Genomic DNA, 25013 nt, shown 5'->3' with positions numbered 1-25013 from the left:
TGGAAAAGAGATACAGAGAGACTGAAAGAGTCACAGAAATGCATAGAAGTGGATGTCCTTTGGCCACATCCCACACTGATGGCCGCTTCGTTGTGAACAATGCCTTTCAGAACCGGATGATAACACAACTTCTTGCACATTTAAGGGTGGTGAAAAGCACCCAAATGTCGGGTCAGATCATTCAAAATCATTTACATCAGCATGGTTTGCATACTAGATAACCTGTAAGGGTACCTGACCATACCATCAGGCACAGGCATCATCGTCTTGCTGGATGAGGGACGAGTGGGCCTCAGTGCTGTTTACTGATAAAAGTCAATTCACACTAAGCAGACATGATATCAGACAATGATGTTGGAGACATCAAGGAGAGCACTATGAATCAGGTACTGATGTCACCAGATGAGCCTTTGGTGGTGGTGGTGTTACAGTGTGGGCAGGTGTACGCTTTGTGAATGGTACAATGGCAAGCCCCTGCTACTTGAATAACTTCATTAATTCAGTCATTGTGCTACTGCATGAACAGCACAGGCCTAATTTCATCTTCATGGATGACAATGCTTCAGCTAATTGAGGTCACATCATTAGGGAACGGCTACTGCAGACAGGGGACCTCAAATGGAGTGGCCTGCACTTTCTCTAGAACTGAATCCCATAGAAAAAAATATCTAATCAGCTAAGTCACCATGTAGAGGCTTGTAAATCTATACCCCAAAACCTCAAGGAACTGAGGGCTGCCCCTCAAGAAGAGTGGGATGCCATCCCTCTGCAGACAATAAGTCAGCTTGTGAAAAGCATGTTATGCCATTGTCAAGCTGTAATTGATGCTCAAGACCACATGACAATTTTTTTATGCGGTATACCCACCACTGTTGGCTTTTATTTCCATAAATTGTTTCAGATGGGGAAATCCCCATTGCATGCTTTTACTTAAATGCCCTACTTTTATAATAAAATATCACTGTAGCTTGAACTTTATACATTTTACATAAATTTCACCCAAAAGTCAAATATCCCCAACTTTTTGTGAGTCGTGTGTTACATACAGATTACCAAGGATATGTTTACCCATCACATTTTTCCTGCGAAAAACAGCATTTTACTGTCCTAGCAAACTGAATAACATTTCTGAAATGTTATGCACATGTTGCTTATTTTTTTATTTCAAATTTGCAGCATGGTAATTTTTTCAAAGCATTTTTGCAGCATTTTTCACCTATTTTATGAAAGGGTAAAAATGCATAAAAAATCCCCCATAAAAACACACGCAAAAATGAGGTCAAAAAGCACTTTTTTTTATACAGCATTTTTTCTACCAAAGAGACAGGTTTTTGATGCAGAAATGTCTGCAGCAAATATTTAACATGCACATACCTTCATTTGGCTGTGTATTTAATTCATTGATTTGTGTAGAAAATCAGCATCATGCCATGGATTAAAAAACTTGTATCATGTTTTTAATTTTTTGCAGAATTATGTTGTGAAGGTTTTGTCAAAACCTTACTAACCTGTCAATCTACTATGCTATATATATATATATATTATGCTACACTTCATTTCATGCATTAGGTAACCAAAATTCCATAAGTATTGTATGAGAACCTGGCCCTGAGCTGGCCATAGTAGTAAAAAGCATGGTTTGAATTTCAGCTGTTTTTTTGCACTGTAGTAGCTTCCACTTGTAATCAATATCACAACTCCCCCATGAAATCACTATTTGCCATTTAATATTTCTGTAAAACCACTCAGGAGTCGATTGATCCAAGTGTTTATGCCAGAAAACTGGTGTAAAACACTTTGAAAAGTTGCAATAAAAGTGATTTTTTTGTTCTAATCCCTGGCAGCTCTGCCAAAGTCGGTGAAGGGTGGTCAGGGTGTGGTGGCGCCCAGGCAATTTATCAAAAGTTACTAACTGACTAGAGTATCATTTCTGACAAGACACTTGGAGCACATGCCGCCGGGAAGATGAACCAAATTAATTTTATGGCATGCACCTTATAACACATTTGGCACGTTCTACTCAACACACCCTTTCATTAAGACTGGCATGTACAGTGCCAGTCTCAATGAAGCAGCCGCTTAGATTTTATATCACATCTCAACTCTCTGAGGCTTTAAATATTTTTATAAAAAGCATAAATTTAAGACAATTCAGTAGTGAATTTTCAGAAAATCTAAGACGTTTACAGTAATGTGTCTCGATTATCACTGATATCAGTGACTCTTTTAGTTATCACTAGAGGTTAGTGATATTCCTTATAGGTATTAGAGGGAACATGACAGCGAGATATCCTCCCCTAATCCTTGGGCAGTATCAGATGCTGGCTGCATAATTTCAACCATATATGTTTAGCTGTGAAACACTGCAGAGAAAAAACAAAGTTCAATAGCCTGTTTGATTAGTCTCCTGTGCGGCTTGCTCCTGATAGCTTCTTCTCTTCTGCTCCCCTTGAGTGACAGTTCTCTTCCTGTGTGCAACTATAGGGCGAGACCTGTTAGTAATTGGCAGTGGGCGGGAAGAAGTCACTGGGGGTCCATCTGTCTGACTAGTCTCCCATGCAGTTTGCTCTTTACAGCTTCTTCCCGTCTCCTCCCCTTGAGTGACAGTTCTTTTCTTTGTGCATATACATGGTGAAATCTGTCAGTTATTGGTAGTGGGCAAGAAGAAGCCACTGGGGGCCCACCTGTCTTACTAGTCTCTCATGTAGCTTGCTTTTTGCAGCTTCTTTCCGTCTCCTCCCCTTGAGTGATAATTCTCTTCCTGCGTGCATGTACATAGAGAAACCTGTCAGTCATTGGCAGTGGGCAGGAAGAAGCCACTGGTGGCCTACCTGTCTTACTAGTCTCCCGTGCAGCTTACTTTTTGCAGCTTCATCCCATCTCCTTCTCTTGAGTGATAATTCTCTTCCTGCATGCATGTTTAGGGAGAAACCTGTCAGTCATTGCCAGTGGGCAGGGAGAAGCCACTGGTGGCCCACCTGTCTTACTAGTCTCCCGTGCAGCTTACTTTTTGCAGCTTCTTCCCGTCTCCTCCCCTTGAGTGATAATTCCCTTCCTGCATGCATGTACATAGAGAAACCTGTCAGTCATTGGCAGTGGGCAGGAAGAAGCCACTGGGGGCCCACCTGTCTTATTAGTCTCCCGTGCAGCTTACTTTTTGCAGCTTCTTCCCGTCTCCTCCCCTTGAGTGATAATTCCCTTCCTGTGTGCATGTACATAGAGAAACCTGTCAGTCATTGGTAGTGGGAGGGAAGAAGCCACTGGTGGCCCACCTGTCTTACTAGTCTCCCATGTAGCTTGCTTTTTGCAGCTTCTTCCCATCTCCTTCCCTTGAGTGACAGTTCTTTTCTGTGTGCATATACATGGAGAAACTTGTCAGTCATTGGTAGTGGGAGGGAAGAAGCCACTGGGGGCCCACCTGTCTTACTAGTCTCCCGTGTAGCTTACTTTTTGCAGCTTCATCCCGTCTCCTTTCTTTGAGTGATAATTCTCTTCCTGCATGCATGTTTAGGGAGAAACCTGTCAGTCATTGGCAGTGGGCAGGGAGAAGCCACTGGGGGCCCACCTGTCTTACTAGTCTCCCATGCAGCTTACTTTTTGCAGCTTTTTCCCATCTCCTCCCCTTGAGTGATAATTCCCTTCCTGCGTGCATGTACATAGAGAAACATGTCAGTCATTGGCAGTGAGAGGGAAAAAGCCACTGGGGGCCCACCTGTCTTACTAGTCTCCCATGTAGCTTGCTTTTTGCAGCTTCTTCCCATCTCCTTCCCTTGAGTGACAGTTCTTTTCTGTGTGCATATACATGGAGAAACTTGTCAGTCATTGGTAGTGGGAGGGAAGAAGCCACTGGGGGCCCACCTGTCTTACTAGTCTCCCGTGTAGCTTACTTTTTGCAGCTTCATCCCGTCTCCTTTCTTTGAGTGATAATTCTCTTCCTGCATGCATGTTTAGGGAGAAACCTGTCAGTCATTGGCAGTGGGCAGGGAGAAGCCACTGGGGGCCCACCTGTCTTACTAGTCTCCCATGCAGCTTACTTTTTGCAGCTTTTTCCCATCTCCTCCCCTTGAGTGATAATTCCCTTCCTGCGTGCATGTACATAGAGAAACATGTCAGTCATTGGCAGTGAGAGGGAAAAAGCCACTGGGGGCCCACCTGTTTTACTAGTCTCCCATGTAGCTTGCTTTTTGCAGCCTCTTCTCGTCTCCTTCCCTTGAGTGACAGTTCTTTTCTGTGTGCATGTACATGGAGAAACTTGTCAGTCATTGTCAGTGGGCAGGAAGAAGCCACCGGGGGCCCACCTGTCTGACGAAGTTTCCAGTGTGGTTCACTCACTGGTTGCTATTAAACTATGTTTTTCTATGAAACACTGCAGTTTTTCAGAGTTAAACATACTGTATATGGCTGAACTCATACAGTTAGTGGCTGATATATGCTGCCCGTGGATCGAGCAGCATGTTTCAGCTGTATGGTTGCCTTTAAATATACTCCTAAAAGTTATTCTATGTCTGATTTTTGCATTTATTGTTACAGACTGTATAAAAAATAAATATTGTATCCACTATAAAGATAAATGAGTAATCAAGTAATGAACACAGACCTTAAAATAAATAAAGAAATTCGTTTGTCTAATGTTTTATCATTTTATAGATTCAATGTATTGCTGATAGGACCATTGGAATGTGAATATTGTATATTTATTTTATCCCTGATAATTCAGGCACCCGTCAAAAGGTTTTAGTTGAAAGATTGATGTAGTTGAACATCACATGTCTGCTTATGCCGCCAATTTTCTCATATCTGCACTGTTAATGGTGAAGCTAAATGTAATATCTATTTCGCAAAAGCAGATTTTTGTAATAAGTCTGGAATGTAATTTCCAGCTTACAAATTAAATCTGTCTAGCTGCCTGGTCTTGTTTCATTTTATTAAAGTATACAGACAGACCTTTCCATTCCGGATTTGCAAATGCATTTCTAAAATACTGGTTCCAGTATTCTTTTGGTACAATTAAGTATACAACATGCTATAATCTTTGATTATATATTCCAAAGACACAGTATTTTTCTTATATAGTTTATAAACCCCATTGGACTGCACTTCGAGAGTAACGACAATGTATTGCGTCTAAAGTATTTTGGCTAAATCTTGACTGTTAACTATTTTCAGCTAAATCCTCTAAAAAAGGGATAATTTAATACTTGTATCGTGTGAGCTTACCTGGCGTTTATAAGGTATTGTGCTAAACTGATGTTTGCTGGAGATCCGGTAATCGTCACTTGTCTTTCTCCATTGCCTTCTGATGCGTTTGCGATTTTGATCTGTGCCCCGGACATTTGCCTGATTTCATTGATTTTGCTGCCTTGTCGACCGATAATGCAGCCTATTAACTGAAGGCCAGAAATAGTATGTTATTAGATGCTTTTTTAGCAGGTAAGAATACAAACAGATATCCATACATGTCTGTATTAAATAACATTTTTCCTAGAAATTAAAAAAATGGTGCGGAGATTGGCAATTTATACAGTCATCTTTAATGTGCTTAAAAAGGGTTGTCAATCTTGTTTGCTTTCTTAACCACCCTGAATGATATAAAATATTACCGTAAATTATAGCAATCCATCATCACCACAGCCAGTGATTGGCTAGCACAGTCTGATGAATTTATCTAGTGTTTCTGCAAAAACATAGGACAAGACCAGCACTCCTATATTAAGTGCACATACGCCATTGTTAATACGCAGACACATATACAGCAATTAATGACTACATGAATTCCACCATCCACATATATTTAAGGATTGTTGGCCTTGTCCTATGTTTTTTTGGATCTGCAATGATTGGTGTGTCAACCTCCTAAACACTGTACACTTATCCACCAATCTAACATTTTTTTAAAATTACCAAATAAGAAGAGGGGGCTGATTTCAATTAATATTTTGTAGGAATTATTTGAAATGTTTTTTAGAATTATTTAAACTTTTTAATTTTTTTGTTAATCCCAGATCTTGAACCAACAATCAGTTGTACAATACACGAAAATACTTCTGCATTACACTGTACTGTTGTGTGGGATGTTCTCCTACCTACCTAACTAGTAAAAAGTTATCTTCTCACAAAAAAAATGATAAAACAACCCTCAAAATGCTCTCCTCATCACTCCCACTTTATCAGTACCTGAGTACACTTGACACATTGGTCACTTGGGCACTGCTACAGCCAATGATTGTCTGCTGTGATCACATTCCACCCTGGATAGACCACAAAGTAGACTGGCAGTGGATTGGGCACCATTGGAAAAGTATTGGTGAGGAATCGATAAGGCGAGTAATTTTTTTTTATTATTATTATTTGAGGGCATTTTGGGAGGTCTTAAACATTGATTGTAATTGACCAACCCCTGTCTGCCTATCTATAAAGTGTGAACAGGGCAGATGGACGCCTTCACTTGGCTGCACCAACAACCCATGAGCTCTTCTCAATTGATCTGTGAAAATGTAAAGACAGAAGGGGACCCACAATTGGGTATAATATAATTAGCTGGAAAAGATATTCCCTACAAACTGGTATTTATCAATGGGATGATTAAAAGTTATGCTTTTCATATGAATTACAAATTCCATGTATTCTTGCTATATCTAAAAAAAAATTGTGATCGCCAATAAAAATATATTTAATTTATTCACAAAGTGCCCATATAAATTCTATTTCCCCACAAAGTGGTAAAGCTTCAAACATAATAATAGTAACGGGAGTGACAGGACGTGGAGTGAGTCATTGTAAGTATTGTTTATGTTTTCTATGTCTCCTATATTTATATGGTGATTACGGCTGGGTCTGTCACCTTAAACAGAGAGCAACATATACCTTGTACACCTTACAAACATAGCAATAGGCTTATTATTATCAGTGATCCAGGCACAGCACTAGGCACTTTCTGACAGTATACAAGATAGCGATATAGGGATGATTTAACATGGTTGTTATAATTTAAAGTGCTCTTAATAATATGGATTATTTCCCATTATGTGTGTTTTATAATATTGGTGAATATATTTAATTAACATAGAGCACTTTATAATTACATTTATATATTTTTTATACATCTATTTATTTATATAACTATTCCATGTATTTATTGAGAATCTAGCCCTAACATATTTATTTGTTATAGCACCAGTATTAATAGATCACTGTTTACATATAAAATATATATATTTAGATATCATTCCATCTAAAATATTTTTCTATTTAATATATTTTTTTTACTTGCTTTTGACTCACATTTGTGTCTCTGGTTGTATTATTGTTGATTTCTATTGGAAATTTTATATTTGTATGATTTTTTAATAATATTTGAAATAAAAATTAATATTTTTTAATATTGAACTGAATTCTATAGCTTCATTGGTTTGAAAAAATTAATCAGACCTTGGTGTGTATTAAAAATATATTTAGCCTACTACTTAACTTTTATTCTTTTCTTTAAGCAATATGAATGAGAGCTATATTAATGTCGTTCATTCTTATGTAAACCTTCAATAATTATGCCTACTGTTGTGTGAAATTAAGTCCTGCAGGACCCTAAAACAAGTGCAGTGCATAATTAGTAGGTGACTAATAACAGGGGCAGGGAGTATTAATATACTGTATCCATTATGCACATTGCTGCTAGTAGAACCAGTAATTATGCTGAAATCCCTGAAAAACGATGTGAGAATGTCAATCAAAACAATAAGCGCTGCAATTAAAATCAGTGGTAGATTGTATTTTCAATCACTATTTCAAACAATGAAGTATACTGTGATCCTTACAAGCCAATATTCGGATATAGCAGGGCAGAAAATCCATCATGTAGAAATAATTAAAAGTTTGTGAATTTGTTATAATTTTTAAAAGATTGAGTTCTCCACTATTGATCAACCCCTTCTTTAATGCTGTATTCCCCTGTGTAAAAGAAATAAAACATGTACCCACCCTTTGCATTGTTCTGGCAATATTGGTACATGAGCGCTGCAGGCTGTCGGGCCGGTGATGGGCTGCAGTGCTCACACTTGTCTCAGACGAAACTCAAACGTCTGAAGGAGGTGTGTGCTGTAGCCCATTTGTAACCACTGACTGGCTGCAGCGCTAAAGTGACATAACAATTTCATGCAAGTGCCAGGAACAGGGCTGATTCAGGAGGTGAGTATATCATTTGTTATTTTACATGCAGAACACAATATATCAGAAGAGGTTGTCCAAGTAGTGAATGACTTAAATATTTATTTTTTTGTCTCAAAATTGCAAACTGTAAAGCACATGTTTAATACCGTAAGTTAAGACATCTAAATATTAAAGTGTAGCAATAGTATTTTTTAAACTACCGATGTTTAATTCTAGACATTTTATTTTAACCATTTTTTATAAATCATACTAAAAACTGCAAAGATATTTTTTACAATGGAAACCTGCTACCATTTCTATTATTTAAACGATAAAGTCAATTTTTAGACCCTGTATACTTTGACACATTTTACATCTTGTTTATCTATGCACAGTGAGCCAAAGTGGGGAGTAAAAGCGTAACACTCAATAACATTATCCAGAATAGCTTCAGATCGCGAAATGAGCAGACGGGTTTTTGACTAATGCTGTTGCCTCAGCAGTGAGGGTTTCCTGTAGAGAGGTAAAATCTGTAACTGAAAAATATGGAAGAAACAATACAGGCATTAAACTCCTAATAAGAATACGAAAATTAGATCTAATTTAATTCTAATTCAAACTAAGAAATTAGATCTAAATTACGTATAGCACAAGCGATCAGATTGGTTCTAGTTCCCTATCGCCCTAAGTGAAAAAATAAGGTTGTGAAAATATGAAAAAAATAAATAAAAAAGAAGCAAGAGTTTAAATCCCCTCCCCTTTTGCAACATTAAAAATAAAAAAATAAAAAAATACACATATTTGATATCGTTGCATTACTAAAATTCAAATCTATCAAAATAGAAATAAATTCACCTCATCAGCTAAGATTGCATATTATGCACTAAGAGGTGATCAAAACATTGCATCTACCTCGAAATGGTATCAGTGCAAACATCAGCTCAGGGTGTAAAAAATAAACCCTACACAACCCCATTTCTCTAAATATTAAAATGTTATGGTTCTTGGAAAATAGTGACCCAAGGAACAGTTTTTTGTTTTTTTTTAACCACTTAAAAAAAAACTACACTTGTTTAGTATCTGCATACTTGTACTGCCCTGGAGAATCGTTTTGTAAGGTCAATCTAATTGTATAGTGAACATTGTAAAACAATTGTGGAATTGCACTTTATTTCACTTTCAGCGCACATGGAATTTATTTCCTGTTTTCCAGTACACCATGTGGTTGAGTGAATGGTGATAGTCAAAAGTACACTACGTCCCACAACAACGGGCTATGTGGCTGGAAAAATCAAAAAGTTATGGCTGTTGGAAGAAGGGGAAAAAAAATTAAAACGAAAAAACAAAAATTGCGCAGTGATGAAGGGGTTAAAGCCTGTGTTAGTTCCATAAAGCCATGCTAGCACTTTTTAAAACACAGATATTTCCCCAAAAATGTGCGTACAAGATGACAAATAAAACAAAAATATTATGTTATAAAAATATCCAATTAGACGAGCATTTGACTTCAATGACCCCACCAATCAGCTGAGTGAAGGGGTTATATCACCTTAAGTGTATTGTTTTCAAGCTACATATGCATACTTTAATATTGGTTACACCTGGTATTACAGTTTAGTGCAGCTCAGCCCTAATTTAATGAATGGCACCTGTCTGTAATTTTGACACAGCCACTACTAAATGTCTATGATTGGTAAATAATGATGTGAACAAAACACTCACTGGAGACAACACCTTCAGTCGGCTGATCTGAAGGTGTATTAAGAATTAGACCCCCAATTTTAAAGGGAATCTGTCAGTAAGAATAACCTCCATGCCAACATGGGTATTTTGGTCTTTACAATGTATACCCATGAACACCTTTACATCTTCAATGTTTTGCTGAATTTTCAACAAATTAGTGTTTTAGTGTTTTACTTCATATACAAATGAAACGTTAAGTGCTCTGAGTGTGACAGAGCCCTTACCGAGAATAAACAGAAATGTTTGCAGCACCTCAGTTAGGACTTTACATTCATGTAGCAGGTACTGTATATAGCCCAGGAGGGAGGGATGCACATCAAAGTCCAAGGAATCCACTTGGGTCAGAGCATAATAAAGTGAAAAACGGACTTCATCCCAGCAGGTGAAGATTTCAATCCACTTCCTTTATTCTGTAATAACAGCTATTTTCTATTTGATATAGTTCTTTATCAAGCATAAAGACCTATATCAGGTCAAAACATAGCTGTTATGACAGAAAAAAGGAAGTGGATTGAACGCTTCACCTGCTGGGATGCTGTCCATATTTCACTTTATAGAGCCCTTACCAAGTCTTTGCTTCCCAAGGTTGGTTCCCTAGTCAGTGCCAGGGTCTTTAGCTTGATTGATATCTCACTGTCTGTGTGACACTAGCCACCAAGCAAGGAAACAAGAGACTGCGCTACCAATCAAACTAAAGAGGCTGGTGCTTGGCAGGGAAACAACCTTGGGAGGAATGGCTCCTTAAGTGCTCTGCCATGCCCAGAGCACTTAACATTTTATTGCATATTAATGAAAACGCTAATTACTCAGGAATGCATCAAGAGATAAGAGATAAAAAGGTGTCATTGAACTTAACTGTCAAAGATTCATGTGCCCATATGTGATGTTTGGAGGGTTTCATCTTACTGACAAATTCCCTTTAATGGTCATATAATCCAAAATGGAGGGTTATTCTTTAGCAGTTTTTCCCGATTCGGTCAATAAAACAATAAAAGGCTCATAAATCTCTTATGTTATGTTTAGACTGTTAGGCGGGCTTTGCACACTACGACATCGCAGGTGCGATGTCGGTGGGGTCAAATTGAAAGTGACGCACATCTGGCATTGCATGCGACATCGTAGTGTGTAAAGCCTAGATGATACGATTAACGAGAGCAAAATCGTCGTAATCGTATCATCGGTGCAGCGTCGGCGTAATGCATAATTACGCTGACGCGACGGTCCGATGTTGTTCCTTGTTCCTGCGGCAGCACACATCGCTGTGTGTGAAGCCGCAGGAGCGAGGAACATCTACCGGCGTCACCGCGGCTTCCGTAGGATATGCGGAAGGGAGAAGGTGGGCGGGATGTTTACATCCTGCTCATCTCCGCCCCTCCGCCGCTATTGGCCGCCTGCCATGTGACGTCGCTATGACGCCGCATGACCCGCCCCCTTAGGAAGGAGGCGGGTCGCCGGCCAGAGCGACGGTCGTAGGGCAGGTGAGTGCATGTGAAGCTATCACACGATATCGTACCTGCGACGGTGGCGGGGACTATCGCGTGCGACATCGCAGCATCGGCTTGCGATGTCACAATGTGCAAAGCCCTCCTTAGTGTTGGTTTGACATGTAGATATTCAGCATGTGATTTTCAAGACGAAAGAAAGCAAATTAAGTGTTTGAAGTGGTGTAATTGCACTCAATTACACATTTAACTCCAGTATAAAATGTATCTCTGTGCATCAAAGACCAGAATTTCTCCTTTATTTGTAATTCAAGAGGTGCATTGTTAAGGCCCCGTCACACACAACGAGATTGCTACGAGATCGTTGCTGAGTCACAGTTTCTGTGATGCAGTAACGATCCCGTTTGCGATCTCGTTATGTGTGACACCTACCAGCGATTAGGCCCCTGCTGTGAGATTGCTAGTCGTTGCCGAATGGTCCGGGACATATTCTTCAAGGGCGATGTCCTGCCGGGCAAGACGCATCACTGTGTTTGACACTGTGTGACAGGGTCCCAGTGACTGCTGAGATCATTAACCTGTATTAACCTGTATTGTTACTGCGTCGTTGGTAAGGACTGACTGTTTGACATCTCACCAGCGCCCTCCCAGCAACTTACCAGCGATCTTTATCAGGTGGAATCATTGTCGGGATCGCTGGTAAGTCGTTGTGTGTGACTGGGCCTTTACAGTCACTTAGGGGTACTTCTCACATAGCGAGATCACTAGCGAGATCGCTGCTGAGTCACAGGTTTTGTGACGTACCAGTGACCTCATCAGCGATCTTGCTGTGTGTGACACTAAGCAGTGACACTGTTCTGGTTCATTTTTTGGTCGTCGGGCTCCCGCAGAGCAGCACGCATTGGTATGTTTGACACCTTACCCAACGACATTGTTCGCAACTTATGTAGGCATCCGTCTTCGTTGTTTTCCGTGCCTTCTCTGTTCCGATTGGTGATCGCTACTGCATTTGGATTGGCTGCTTCCATCCTCTGTTCTGGCTTGTAGATCACAGTACATTTCAGAGGGCTGAATTCACTTGTCCCGGACTGCGTGTAGCAGCAGATCGTAATACAGTCCATTCTACATCGGGACTGTAGGATGGACAAGGATGGAGAAGGATGGAAGCGCTATTATGTTGCCTTCTCTAAAGGCAAGGCCGCCCAGTCACAATGCAGTTACGACCACCAATCGGAGCAGAGGGGGCGCGGAAATGGCAATGTAGATGCACGCCTATGTTACTAATCAAGATTTGAATCGTGCTATGTGACAGGGTCCCAGCGACCGCCGTATCATTGCTGCATCGTTGGGAAGATCTGACTGTTTGACAGCTCACTAGCGACCCTGTAGCGATGTACCAGTGATCCTGACCAAGTTGTATCGTGGTCAGAATCGCTGGTACGTCATTTAGTGTGACGGTACCCTTACTTAGCTTATCCACTGGATAAGAATTGCATCACCAAAATGTGGCACAATGGTGCACTCAGCACATGAATCACCAGGCACTACTGACACAGAGAACCTTGTCCTTGTCCCACTAAAAAAGTGACAGAGTCAATCTGACCACTATCTTATTCATATTTGTGTGTATAAAACTCAGGAAGTGTGCACACAACAGTGTAATACACAATATTACATGGTTTCTGTGTTCTGCAGTACCCATGTGCGGCCGCTGTACGCTGCATGTAGCTGAGCAGTGCAGCTCTGCTCACTGATTATATCTGGGCTCTGCTTGACCTATTAATAGCGTATTGGTGGGGGTTCAGGGTGTTTGACCCCCACTTACTTGATATTGATGACCTATCGCAAACACAATCATTTTGACATTACGCGTAATACAAACATGCATCCGCATTCTAAAAGAAAGACCAGCCTTGTTACCCATATGAAGCAATCCAACCTTAGCTTTAATCTCTAGAACGGAAAGAAAAATAACAGCTGTACTGTAAATGGTTGCTATAGGAGCAAAGCCAATTTTACTTTTGAACAGTAATAACATATTGTATTTGTTTTTGTGACACATGGAGCGCAGTGTAGCCAGGATGCCGGGCATGGGTCAGATCCTCTAGCATGTGGCATGGGTGGTGGTGGCCAAGCTCTACACCTTGTGCGCCAATGACCATGAAGGACAAATGGATTGGGATGTGCGGGGGTTAACGCTGCCTTGTTACTCTCTCCTCTCGTAGTGATATTCAGTTGTATTACCCATGGTGTTCATATGGTGGAAGAAGACAGGAAAGCCAGGAGACATTTTTACAGTTAACCAGATGAACTTTTCTTGCTTAGCTGCCAAAAGGGGCTACACAGCCATATTTGAAATAACATGTCCTAATGTCACAGCTCCACAGACAGGCAGATAACAACAGATACAGAGAAAAAGTCACTTCAGTCGTGATGATAGCAAGTGCAGTCAGAGCCTATCCTGCTGATTAAGCTGACATATTGGAGTTTGATCTCCTCTATCCCACTGGAGTGGCATTTTCCAGCAGTCCTCAAGTTTCAGTTCTCTCTAACCTTCATTGTGTGGTACGTTCTCCTTCTTTACCCATTTTTGTTATGGGGACCCTCTATAGGCCCGTACTCCTGCTGCATTAAACAGCTTTAAGATCCTGGCAGGCTCGGGCGCTGTGCTGACCAGCGCATTGCATAGGTTTAAAGGGGTGCAAGTCCTCAGAGATCCTAAATGTGACATCAGGTCAGTCAGCTCCCAAACAGTTTGAGGGTTAGAGTTCTCCTACATGTTCCTGATAATATGTACTAACTGAGCTCAAACTGTATTTTAAAAAAAACTAGGGTGACTGAAGTCTGTTGTACCTAAATGTCCAGCCACCAGGCTTGTTCCTAAGTTATCAGCTATGGAGGGCTGTTCACTATTTAGTGTCTGTGTATGCTATAAACCACATATAGACCGTGCAAAACTTCAGGTATTAAAGACACACACACACACACACACACACATACATATATATATACACATAAAATTCACATTAATGTAATCCGCAGCTTTGGGGCATTACATTTGCAATAATTGAAACAGAATTCCTGCTACACTTACTTTACTATATAATTCTGAAAGCCCACCTGTCATGCCAAAATTATCTCTTTCACCTAAATAGGATACCTTTACATAAAAGCTCACTTATCTCTTGGACTAAAGCTGGGTTCACACATAGCGACAGCAACAACGATGTCGCTGTTACGTCAACATTTTCTGTGACGCAACAGCGACCTTGTAAGTCGTTTTTTATGATCGCTGCTTAGCTGTCAAACACAGCAGACGCAGCAGCGATCATAATGACACGCGTCGCTGTGCTACATGTGCAGAGAGCAAGGAGCCACGCACACTGCTTAGCGCTGGCTCCCTGCACTCCTAGCTACAGTACACATCGGGTTAATTACCCGATGAGTACTGCAGCTACATGTGCAGAGAGCAGGGAGCCGGCACTGGCAGCGAGAGCGGGCGGACGCTGGTAACGAAGGTAAATATCGGGTAACCAGGGAAAGGTCTTCCCTTGGTTACCCGATGTTTACCCTGGTTACAGCTTTCCGCAGCTGCCAGATGCCGGCTCCTGTTCCCTGCTCGCTTCTTTTCATCGCTCCCTCGCTGTCACACACAGCGATGTGTGCGTCACAGTGGGAGAGCGACGACCAAAAAATGAAGCTGGACATTCAGCAACGACCGGCGACCTAACAGCAGGGGCCAGGTCGTTGCGACGGGACGTCGCTGCTACGTCACAGAAAATGGTGACGTAGCAGCGACGTCATTGTCGTCGTCGCTGTGTGTGACACCACCCTTAGGCCTAGAAAAATTAGTAAACAGCTTTTTCCAGCACTGGGTAGTTAAAAAAAAGTCGGTTAGACGTGAAGAGTGCCAGACCAGAAGGCAAAAAAAAATAGTAAAATTTCTACACTAGACAACAGAGTAAAAAAGGTCCTGCCATTAAGCCGGCATAACATTTAACAGCAGCGATGAAATATATTTTCATTAATTGTTAGAATTTTATTTTGTTTACTGATTTTTTGATGCCCAGCAGTAATTAACCCCTTCACCCCATTTTCCATTTTTTTTCCCTCTTTTTGCTTTCCTTCTTCCGAGAGCCGTAACTTTTTTATTTTTCCGTCAATCTTGCCATATGAGGGCTTGTTTTTTGTGGGATGAGTTGTACTTTTAATGAAGCCATACACTTTATCATATAGTGTATTAAAAACAGCAAAAAAAATTCCAAGTGCGGAAAAAATTGCAAAAAAAGTGTGATTGCATGATTGTTTTGGGAATATATTATTCACAGTGTTCCCTATATGGTAAAACTGATGTATTGCTGTGATACCTCAGGTCGGTATGAGTTCGTAAACACCAAACATGTTTAGGTTTACTTTTATCTAAGGGGTTAAAAAAATTCAGAAGTTTGTCTAAAAAAAGTGGCGCACTTATTGCATCATTTTCCACGACCCGTAGCGTTTCCATTTTTCAGGATCTATGGCTCAGTGATAGCTTATTTTTTTGCATCTCGAGCTGATGTTTTTAATGGTATTATTTTTATGCAGATGCTACATTTTGATCGCCTGTTATTGCATTTTGTGCAAAATTTGCAGCAACCGAAAAACATAATTTCGGCATTTTTAATTTTTTTGCCACTAAGGTATTTACCGATCAGAACAATTGATTTTATATTTTGATAGATCGAGCATTTTTGAATACGGCGATACCAAATGTGTGTATATTTTTTATTTTTTTATCCCTTTAATTTTCAATGGTGGAAAAGGGGGGTGTTTTGAACATTTTAGGTTTTTTTATTTTTTTTAAAACTTTTATTTATTTTACTAGTCCCTCAAGGGCACTATAAAGGGTACTTTACACGCTGCGATATCACTAGCAATTGCTAGCGATGTCGCGAGCGATAGCACCCGCCCCCGTCGTTCATGCGACATGTGGTGATCGCTGCCGTAGCGAACAATATCGCTACAGCAGCGTCACAAGCACATACCTGTTCAGCAACATCGCTGTTGCTGCTGAACAATCCCTCCTTCAAGGGGGAGGTACGTTCAGCATCACAGCAACGTCACAGCGGCGTCCCAAAACGGTCGCCCAATGGAAGAGGAGGGGAGGAGATGAGCGGCCGGAACATGCTGCCCACTTCCTTACTTCCTCCTTTCCGATGGACGCAGGTAGGATGATGTTCGTCATTCCTGCGGTGTCACACACAGCGATGTGTGGTGCCACAGGAACAACCTGCAGAATGAAACACCAACTACATTATGATTTGGAGCAATGTGTCAACGATCAACGATTTTTGCCATTTTTGCGATTGTTGCTCCTAGCTGTCACACGCTGTGATGTCGCTAACGACGCCGGATGTGCGTCACAAACACCGTGACCCTGAAGATATATCATTAGCAATGTCGCAACGTGTAAAGCACCCTTAAGGATCAGCAGTCTGATTCATTTCTGTTGATCACAGCTACACACCTGAGATCACAAAAATGCTCATCTCTTGTAACAGGCAGCACATGGCCTGCTGTAAGAGGAAATGAGTCATAATAGCACAGGAGTCATCACATGACCCTGTTCTACCATGGCAACCATCTGCTCCACGTGATCACGTCACATTACTTCCAATGGCGGAGGATGAGTGCGCGTTTACTGCAGTGGGGATTTAAATTGCGTTGTCACGTTTAACAGCGCAATTTAAGAGGTTAACAGGCACGGGTGAATTGCGGATCTACCTGCGCCTGCTAGGCACACATGTCAGCTTTTCAAATGAGCTGACATGTGCAGGAATCAACTCTGGCTACCCGCAGCAGCCACAGGTGATTACACCTTGATGATTTAGTACGTACCAGTACGGCCTGCGGTTAAGACAATGAAATTGGCACAATTAGCCCAATATTATGTGTGACTAATTGATTAAACAAAGCACATGTACAATTTTTAACTTAGATATTGAATGAAATGACGTCACATAAATATGGGCCTATGTTCTTGCACTACAGTGTGTCCAAGGCACAAGACTATCCTATGGGCAATGCAAACAAATACAGATGCTGCTCAAGGCCAACTCTTGTGGAGCTGGAATGGAGAAAAATAGAGTTGAGTGAACCCGAACTTTAAAGTTCAGTGTTCATACTGACTTTACAAAAAAAAATCAGTGTGTGAATTCGGAGCTCGGGTGCTTCACGTATGCTGATCACTTGAGCGCCCAGTGCAAGCCGCTTGCAGTGTTTGTATGTCTCGCACTGGGGATAGAATCAGTGTTATCTGATATTGTATGTACAAATAAAAAGAAAAAACTCTGTCCTCCCCCAGAACTGCTCTGTTTATGGCTGGCTGCATGTGGGCGGAGAGCAGAACTGCTCAATCAGTGACTTCCAATTAGGTTCAGATCAACTCCGAGTCCTGAACTGAACGTTATGTGAAGTTTGGCTGAACCTACTAAAAACGAAGTTCAAGGGGTCTGCTCATCTCTAAGTATAAATGGTAGTCCACATTCTTTACAGTCATAATATACAACCAATCTGAGGCTGTACACTGAAATATTGGTGAAGAGCTGGACCATACAATGTTTTCTTCTGTAAGTAAAAGGTTCGTGGGTGACTTTGATGAACAGTGCACTTGACTTTGTCATTTGGATGACTTTCCATGTGGATATGATGGACAGTTTCTACATTGTCTGCATGTAGGAATAATGGGCAATATAAAGAAAATACATCAACCTGACTGATTCGAGTATTCTTCCTACAAGTCAAATTTTACCTAGAATCTGATCTTAGATTTAACACTAGAACTACTGGACTCGTGACACCTATATAGAAATACATGGTGCAAAGTAGTCAAAATGACTACCTCAGTAGTTCTAGTGTTAATGATTTCATATCTTCATATCATCATATTACATTAGTTTAATGCCACTTACATCATTTGGAATTGTGAGTTCATGAGAACTGGTTGGGGATGTCGCATCCAGTCCTGTTTAAATGAGAAAAGCAGGTAAAAAAAGTCATAGATAAAACTTACATCTAAACAAGCTACACAATATGTATATATAACTCGTCTTGGATGTAAAGGAAAATGAAACAGTCAAACTGCAGCAAAGAAAAGTACAGAACTTACAGCAACATGGAAATGGTTGTCAAAAGGGAACCATAAAATAGCTTGCTTAGCGTTGGTTTAATGATGAGCAATAGTAATCCTATAGCCCAATACTATATGTCACACGATGAATATTAGATAGCAAAACATGGAACTGGATTGAATGCCATAAGTATACACTTAGGAGAAGCTAGCAATCGCCCTTTCTAGCTGCCTGTTTTTCATGAGCAATGCTACCTTATAGAAGTAAAAGCAGAAAAAAAATATTACTTGATATAGCTAAATGAAAAATAGTGGGATTTAGGAAGGATAACATGGAGGACAAGTGGTATTTAAAATAAATAGGGTTAGTGGTGTTTGAGAAACCTTAGGGAGGAAGGCTTACTGGAAGGAGGAATAGAATATACTGTAAGTTGCATACATTTGTTTTAAATGGGAGTGAAGACAAGGAGAAGGGAGAGACAAGGTGTTCAGGAAAGGCTTAGACTGACGAGATGCATTATAATATTAAATTAGGAGCACGGTTAAGGAGCAGAGCAATAGCTACAAGGTAAAAGACTGGAAAAGACAAAGCAAGTAGATATTACGTAAATTGCATACATATATTTTATCATGTACAGTTATATGACTAAAGGAGAGCTACGTGCTCACTGATTTCACATCATTTTGAGGTTAGGGGTGATTTGTGACACTGTAGCTTTCATTGTATTATTCCACTAAATGTGATAGGGCAGATCTGTGTCATATGTATATACGGAATAGAGTATCAGTTGGTACACTTCTACTCTGTACATGATAAAAATACATTTTTGAACATTTTCTCTCAAGCATGTGTCCAGAGTAAAACTTCTAAAGTGTATAACCATTAAGTGATTCTCAATAAGGCTGCTGCATCTAAGGAGCCCTAAGATTTCATATTTGTTATATAAGCAATAATTCCTTCTATGATATCTATATTGGTTTTAGTGTAAGAATACAAGTTGTATATTTATTTCATATTGAATCTACTAATCTTTTCACCTGAAATAAATGTGTTCTATCTACGTAACTGCAAAGATCAGATAGTCTATAAATGCATAAGCATTACTATACACTGACACATGCTTGAGCTTATTAGTTTGTATCCTAGACATCACAATTAAAGGGGTTGTCTCATGTTCATAAATGATTAAAATTGCTAACTGCTTGTAAAAACAAGCAACTATGCAATTTTCTACTGTTAATAATCCTCTCCATTAAGTATAAGTGGAATTTTTAGTTACATAGTTGAGAGCTTTTTACCTAGGTTACTAGTTTCCCAAGAAAGAAACCTAAAGGTTGCAAGCTGTTTACTGTACAGCATGCGAGCGCTGCTCTGAAGCTGACCTAATGACTAGATCCAGCCAGCTTTAAAGCCCCTCAGATGACGAACAGGCAAAACTGCATGTGCCAGCAGAATTGGAGAGCACACAATTCAGGCCAACAACAAAGCCATGCTGCTGGCCCGGACTGGCAATCTTCAGGGGCACACTGCCTACAGCAAGCAGGAAGCTGAGAGGCTGAGGAGCAGTGGGCTCCTGAAGAACAAACAGTAGATAACCCCTTTAAGTATACTTAGTTGATATTAATGGTATAAAATAGGCAAGGAAGGTGGATTACAAACAAAGGAAAATGAAGCGCAAAACACAACAAGGTGCATTATGAGAAGAAAGTAAAAGGATATTTTTGGTCATTGACTGCATTTAGTAGCCAAAATGATGTCATGACCATGGAAATAAAGGTGTTAAGAAGTAGGACATTCTCAGGGGGTCATGGGTACGTACCAGGGAAACCAGGGGTGGTCTGCCCAAGGGGAGTAAAAGGGGTATGCTGCATAGCCAACTGGTGAAGCTTGGTCAACTGCAGGGCAGGATGGGAAATTAGAACTAACCAATCAAATGTAATTATATCAGAATACAAAAAAAAACATCTATTGTTTAAAAAACAAACAAACAAATTTATTAAAAAAAATAGAAAGACGTTCAATCATTTGTTTCTAAACTACAATAAAGGTACAATAATTAGAAATTACATATTTATTGTTAAATTAACATACAGAATTATACTACAAGGTGGAAGTTAAATCCATGCAAAACTAAACAAATGAAAAATATATATATATATATATTTAGCTTTGTCTCTGGGCCACCATACTTTCCATACTTTTTTCATTTTGATTAGAATTGATTTCTGAGGTTTTGAAATATAGTGAAAGTAAAATATTTCCAACAGAAAGTATTTGCTACCCAGTACAAATCAATAGGTTAAATCTGATATTATTGACATGCGCTGGACTCACGTCTGGATGTGGAATAGCATACTGCCCCTGAATTGCAAATGCCTAGAAAAGGACAAGTAAATAAAAAGTTACACATGGAAGACTGGCCACAACTGGAGATGAAGTGCTACAAACTGATTCGGTAAAGGATACTGAGAAATTGTGTCAGTATGTACGTGTGAGTAGAAATAACATGAAATGTACTTAATACCTGTCATTAACCATTTACATAGAGGAAGCTTACTTAGACAACAGTACAAAGGAGTCATGTACTTGGACACATTATGGCTGTATTCATCCTCAGTTTAACAAATATATATAACAAAAGAAAAAATATGCCCGAAATTGTTACAAAATAAAAATATAATCTTTATTACATTCAAATAAAAAACTTAATAAAACATTTAAAATGGAGAATAAAGACAGCTGACATGGTATGAACATAAAAAGAAAAATGGCTACTACAGTGTATGTGTGAATGACATGAACTGTAAAACATATGAAAGTAGTTGTATGTATCTCTCAGTTATTGAGTTAGCTAATACACACACAGTTATATTGGAATACGTCTGAAAATGAATAGAGCTGGTAACATCAGTATATACAGTGGGAAAATAAGTATTTGATACGTTGCTGATTTTGCAAGTTTTCCCACCCACCAGATAATCAGATTGTATGATTTTTAAATAAATAATTTGCATTTTATTGCATAAGATAAGTATTTGATCACCTGCCAACCAGCAAGAATTCTTGCTCTCAAAGATCTGTTTTTTTTCTTTTAGAAACCCTCCTACTCTGCTTTCATTACCTGTATTAACTGCACCTGTTTGAACTTGTTACCTATATAAAAGACATCTGTCCACACACTCAATCAATCACACTCCAACCTCTCCGCCATGGCCAAGATCAAAGAGCTGTGTAAAGACACCAGGACACCAGGGATAAAATTGTAGACCTGCACAAGGCTGGGATGAGATACAGAAAAATAGGCAAGTGCTTGGTGAGAAGGCAACAACTGTTGGCGCAATTATTGGAAAACGGAAGAAACACAAGATGGCTGTAAATCTTTCTCAGTCTGGGGCTCCATGCAAGATCTTTTCTCGTGGGGTAAGGATGATTCTAAAAGAAAGTCAGAAATCAGCCCAGAACTACACGTGAAGATCTGGTCAATAACCTGATGAGAGCTGGGACCACAGTCTCAAAGATTTCTGTTAGCCGCGTATCTGTGTGCTGGACCAGTGCGCGGGATTCCGGGTGCACGATCCGGATTTGGCAATTATTTCAAATAAAGGAATTTTCTCTGTGTCTCTGTTTATTTACATTCATTTACATGTTTGTGATGCAGGTATCTAATAGACGCCTGTTCCATCACAAACATAGGGTTTAGTAGCAGATGTGCGCCGCTATTAACCCCTGCTATTACCCCAATTGGCACCGCATTAGGCCACCAGGAATAGCCGGTAATGCACCGAAATTGTCACATCTAATAGATGTAGGAATACCGGGTGGTTGCGGGCTGAGAATATACCAGCCCCCAGTCGGCATTATCATTTCTGGAGATGAAAATTGGGGGGGACGTGTTTTTTTTTAATTATTTAACAAAAGAAAAGCCGCATGTGGTTCCTCTTTTGATATACAGCCAAGATAAGCACAGGGCTGGGGCACAAAAACAGCGTCTAAACGTTTTTTGTTTTTTTTTAATTTTTGGACCAAGGGATATATATTTGGTGATTATTACTTTTTTACACCATATTCCGGCACCCAATCTACACCTCCTAGTAAAAAAAATTGCAAATTTGGTGCGGAAGTCTAGTGCAGACAATTTCAGCACCAAATGTGCACCTCCTCGCAAAAAAAATCGCATCAAAAACTGCAGCAAAAAAACGCGTAAAAAAATGTGTCAAAACACGTTTTTTTGCCAGGAGGTGTAGATTGGATGCAGGAATATGGTGCAAAAATTTCAGCACCAAATTTACATCCCTTGGCCCAAAAAAAAAAGAAAAATTATGCCAGCAGGGGGAAATTTGGTGCTGAAATCTGGTGCAGACGATTTCAGCACCAAATGTGCATCTCCTGGCACAAAACTGCGACAAAAATCGCGGGAAAAAAGTGGCAAAAACCTGCGTTTTTTTGCCAGGAGGTGTAGATTGGATGCATGAATATCGTGTAAAAATTTCAGCACAAAATCTGCATCTCATGGCCAAAAAACAGTGATTTTTCTGCTAGGAGATGCAGGTCTGTGAACTCAGTGACCTCCATATGAGGTCAGGTTACCTGCGATCACAGGTGAAGGACCGTGGGAACCTCCAGCTGTGACCGCAAATGACCTGAGTGACATCACCGCTCATTGCGCAGCTCATTCACTCTCTGAAGCTCACAGAGAGCGGTCGTGCTCTCTCTGTGGTATTCAGATGTAGCAGAGCTGAAGCGACGTTGGACCTCTTGTGGATTACGTCAGACCTGGAGGGGTGTGTTGGAAGTTAATAAAGTGGTGAAGGAGGGGGTGTTTGTATTTTATTCCAAATAAAGAATTTTTCTCTGTGTATTGCTTATTTACATTCATTTACAGGTTTTTGTGATGCAGGTATCTGATAGATGCTTGTGCCATCACAAACCTAGGGTTTAGTAGCAGCTGTGTGCTGCTATTAACCTCTCATTACCCTGATTAGCACCGCACCAGGCCACTGGGAAGAGCTGGTATCGCAACGGGATTGTCACATCTAATAGATGCGGCAATACTGGGCGGCTGCAGGCTGGAATACCAGCCTCCAGCCGGCGTTATCATGGCTGGAGATGAAAATTAGGGGGAATCCCAAGTCAATTTTTTTTAACTATTTATTTAAATAAAAAAAAAAAATCCACATTTGGTTTCTTTTAGACCGGAATCACACATCTGAGGGACTCGCGCAAGTCTGCCATGGCATCACCAGCAAAGCCTCGCATGTGTGACGGGATACACAGCACAGATACAGCCCGACAGCTGGGGCTGCATCCGTGGGCTATATCCGTGCTGCCGATTGTTTATTTTTTACCACGATACTGACCCGCACACACTTGCACTGCTTTCCCCGCCCACCGGCCATCCTGGTGCCTGTGATTGGTTGCAGTCAGCTGACACACTGACACTCACGGTGGGGGCGTGTCTAGCTGCAACCAATTACACGTGCTGGTGGGTGGGCAAAACAATAAATATTGAATTGTTGGCTCTGGAAGGTAAAAGCGTGACCCGGAAGGAGTGTGCCGCCATGACAGCGCCTCGGTGAGTACACTGCGCTCGCTCCTACCCCCCTATCCCCTCCACAAACGTTTTTAATCTTCAGATTCCGGTCCCCATTGACTTATATGGGCACCGGATTCCGGAGCGAATCGGACTCTTTTTAAAATCTGGCAGTGATCCACCGATCCCGGGTTTTTGGGTGTTCGATCATGGATTAAAATCCTGCAGGGCATGCAAGTTACCCCTGCTCATACTATTACATGTCCAGGCCCGTTTAAGTTCACCAATGACCATCTGGATGTTCCAGAGAAGACATTGGAGAAGTTCATGTGATCAGATGCAACCAAAATAGAACTTTTTAGTATCAACTCTACTGGCCATGTTTGGAGGACGAGCAAAACCCCCAAAAATTCCAACAAATGAATCATGGAGGTGAAATCATCATATATAGGAGGTGGTTTTCTACAAAGGGGACAGGGTGTCTGTACCTTATTGAAAGGAGGATGGATGGGTTCATGTATTGTAACATTTTGGTCAACAATCTTCTTCCCTCAGTAAGAGCATTGAAGATGAGACATGGCTGGGTTTTTCAGCATAATAAAGACCCGAAACACATAGCCAGGACAACTAAGGAGTGGCTCCGTAAGAAGCATTTCAAGGTCCTGGAGTGGCCTAGCCAGTCTTCAGACCTGAACCCATTAGAAAATCTTGGATGGAGCTGAAACTCAATGTTGCCCACTGACAGCCCCAAAACTTGAAGGATCTAGAGAAGATCTGTATGGAGGAGTGGGCCAAAATCCCTGCTGCAGTGTGTGCCAACTTGGTCAAAAACTAGAGGAAACATCTGACCTCTAATTGCAAACAAAGGTTTCTGCACCAAATGTTAAGTTCTGTTTTTCTATTGTATCAAATACTTATTTAATGCAATAAAATGCAAAGTAGTTACTTAAAACTCATACACTGTGATTTTCTGGATTTGTTTAATTCTGTCTCTCACAGTTGAAGTGTATCTATAATAAAAATTACAGACCTCTCCATTCTTTGTAG

General features: G+C 40.4%; 1 protein-coding gene across 7 annotated transcripts in view; it reads right to left on the bottom strand.

Moving 5' to 3' along the window:
• The window catches only part of LOC142243250 (poly(rC)-binding protein 3-like), a 1512260-nt gene that overhangs the window by 43712 nt on the left and 1443535 nt on the right, over window positions 1–25013 (bottom strand). For all 7 annotated transcript variants that reach the window (XM_075314940.1, XM_075314939.1, XM_075314946.1 and 4 more), the window contains 4 exons: window positions 20771–20812; window positions 20256–20331; window positions 18278–18330; window positions 5218–5387 (listed from right to left, as the gene is read on the bottom strand). In XM_075314940.1, the coding sequence (XP_075171055.1) occupies window positions 5218–5387; window positions 18278–18330; window positions 20256–20331; window positions 20771–20812 (341 nt within the window). The remainder of the gene's footprint in view (window positions 1–5217; window positions 5388–18277; window positions 18331–20255; window positions 20332–20770; window positions 20813–25013) is intronic.

Source organism: Anomaloglossus baeobatrachus, chromosome 6 (assembly GCF_048569485.1).
Source record: "Anomaloglossus baeobatrachus isolate aAnoBae1 chromosome 6, aAnoBae1.hap1, whole genome shotgun sequence".
Lineage (NCBI taxonomy): Eukaryota > Metazoa > Chordata > Amphibia > Anura > Aromobatidae > Anomaloglossus > Anomaloglossus baeobatrachus.
This window is presented reverse-complemented; position numbering and strand designations above follow the sequence as displayed.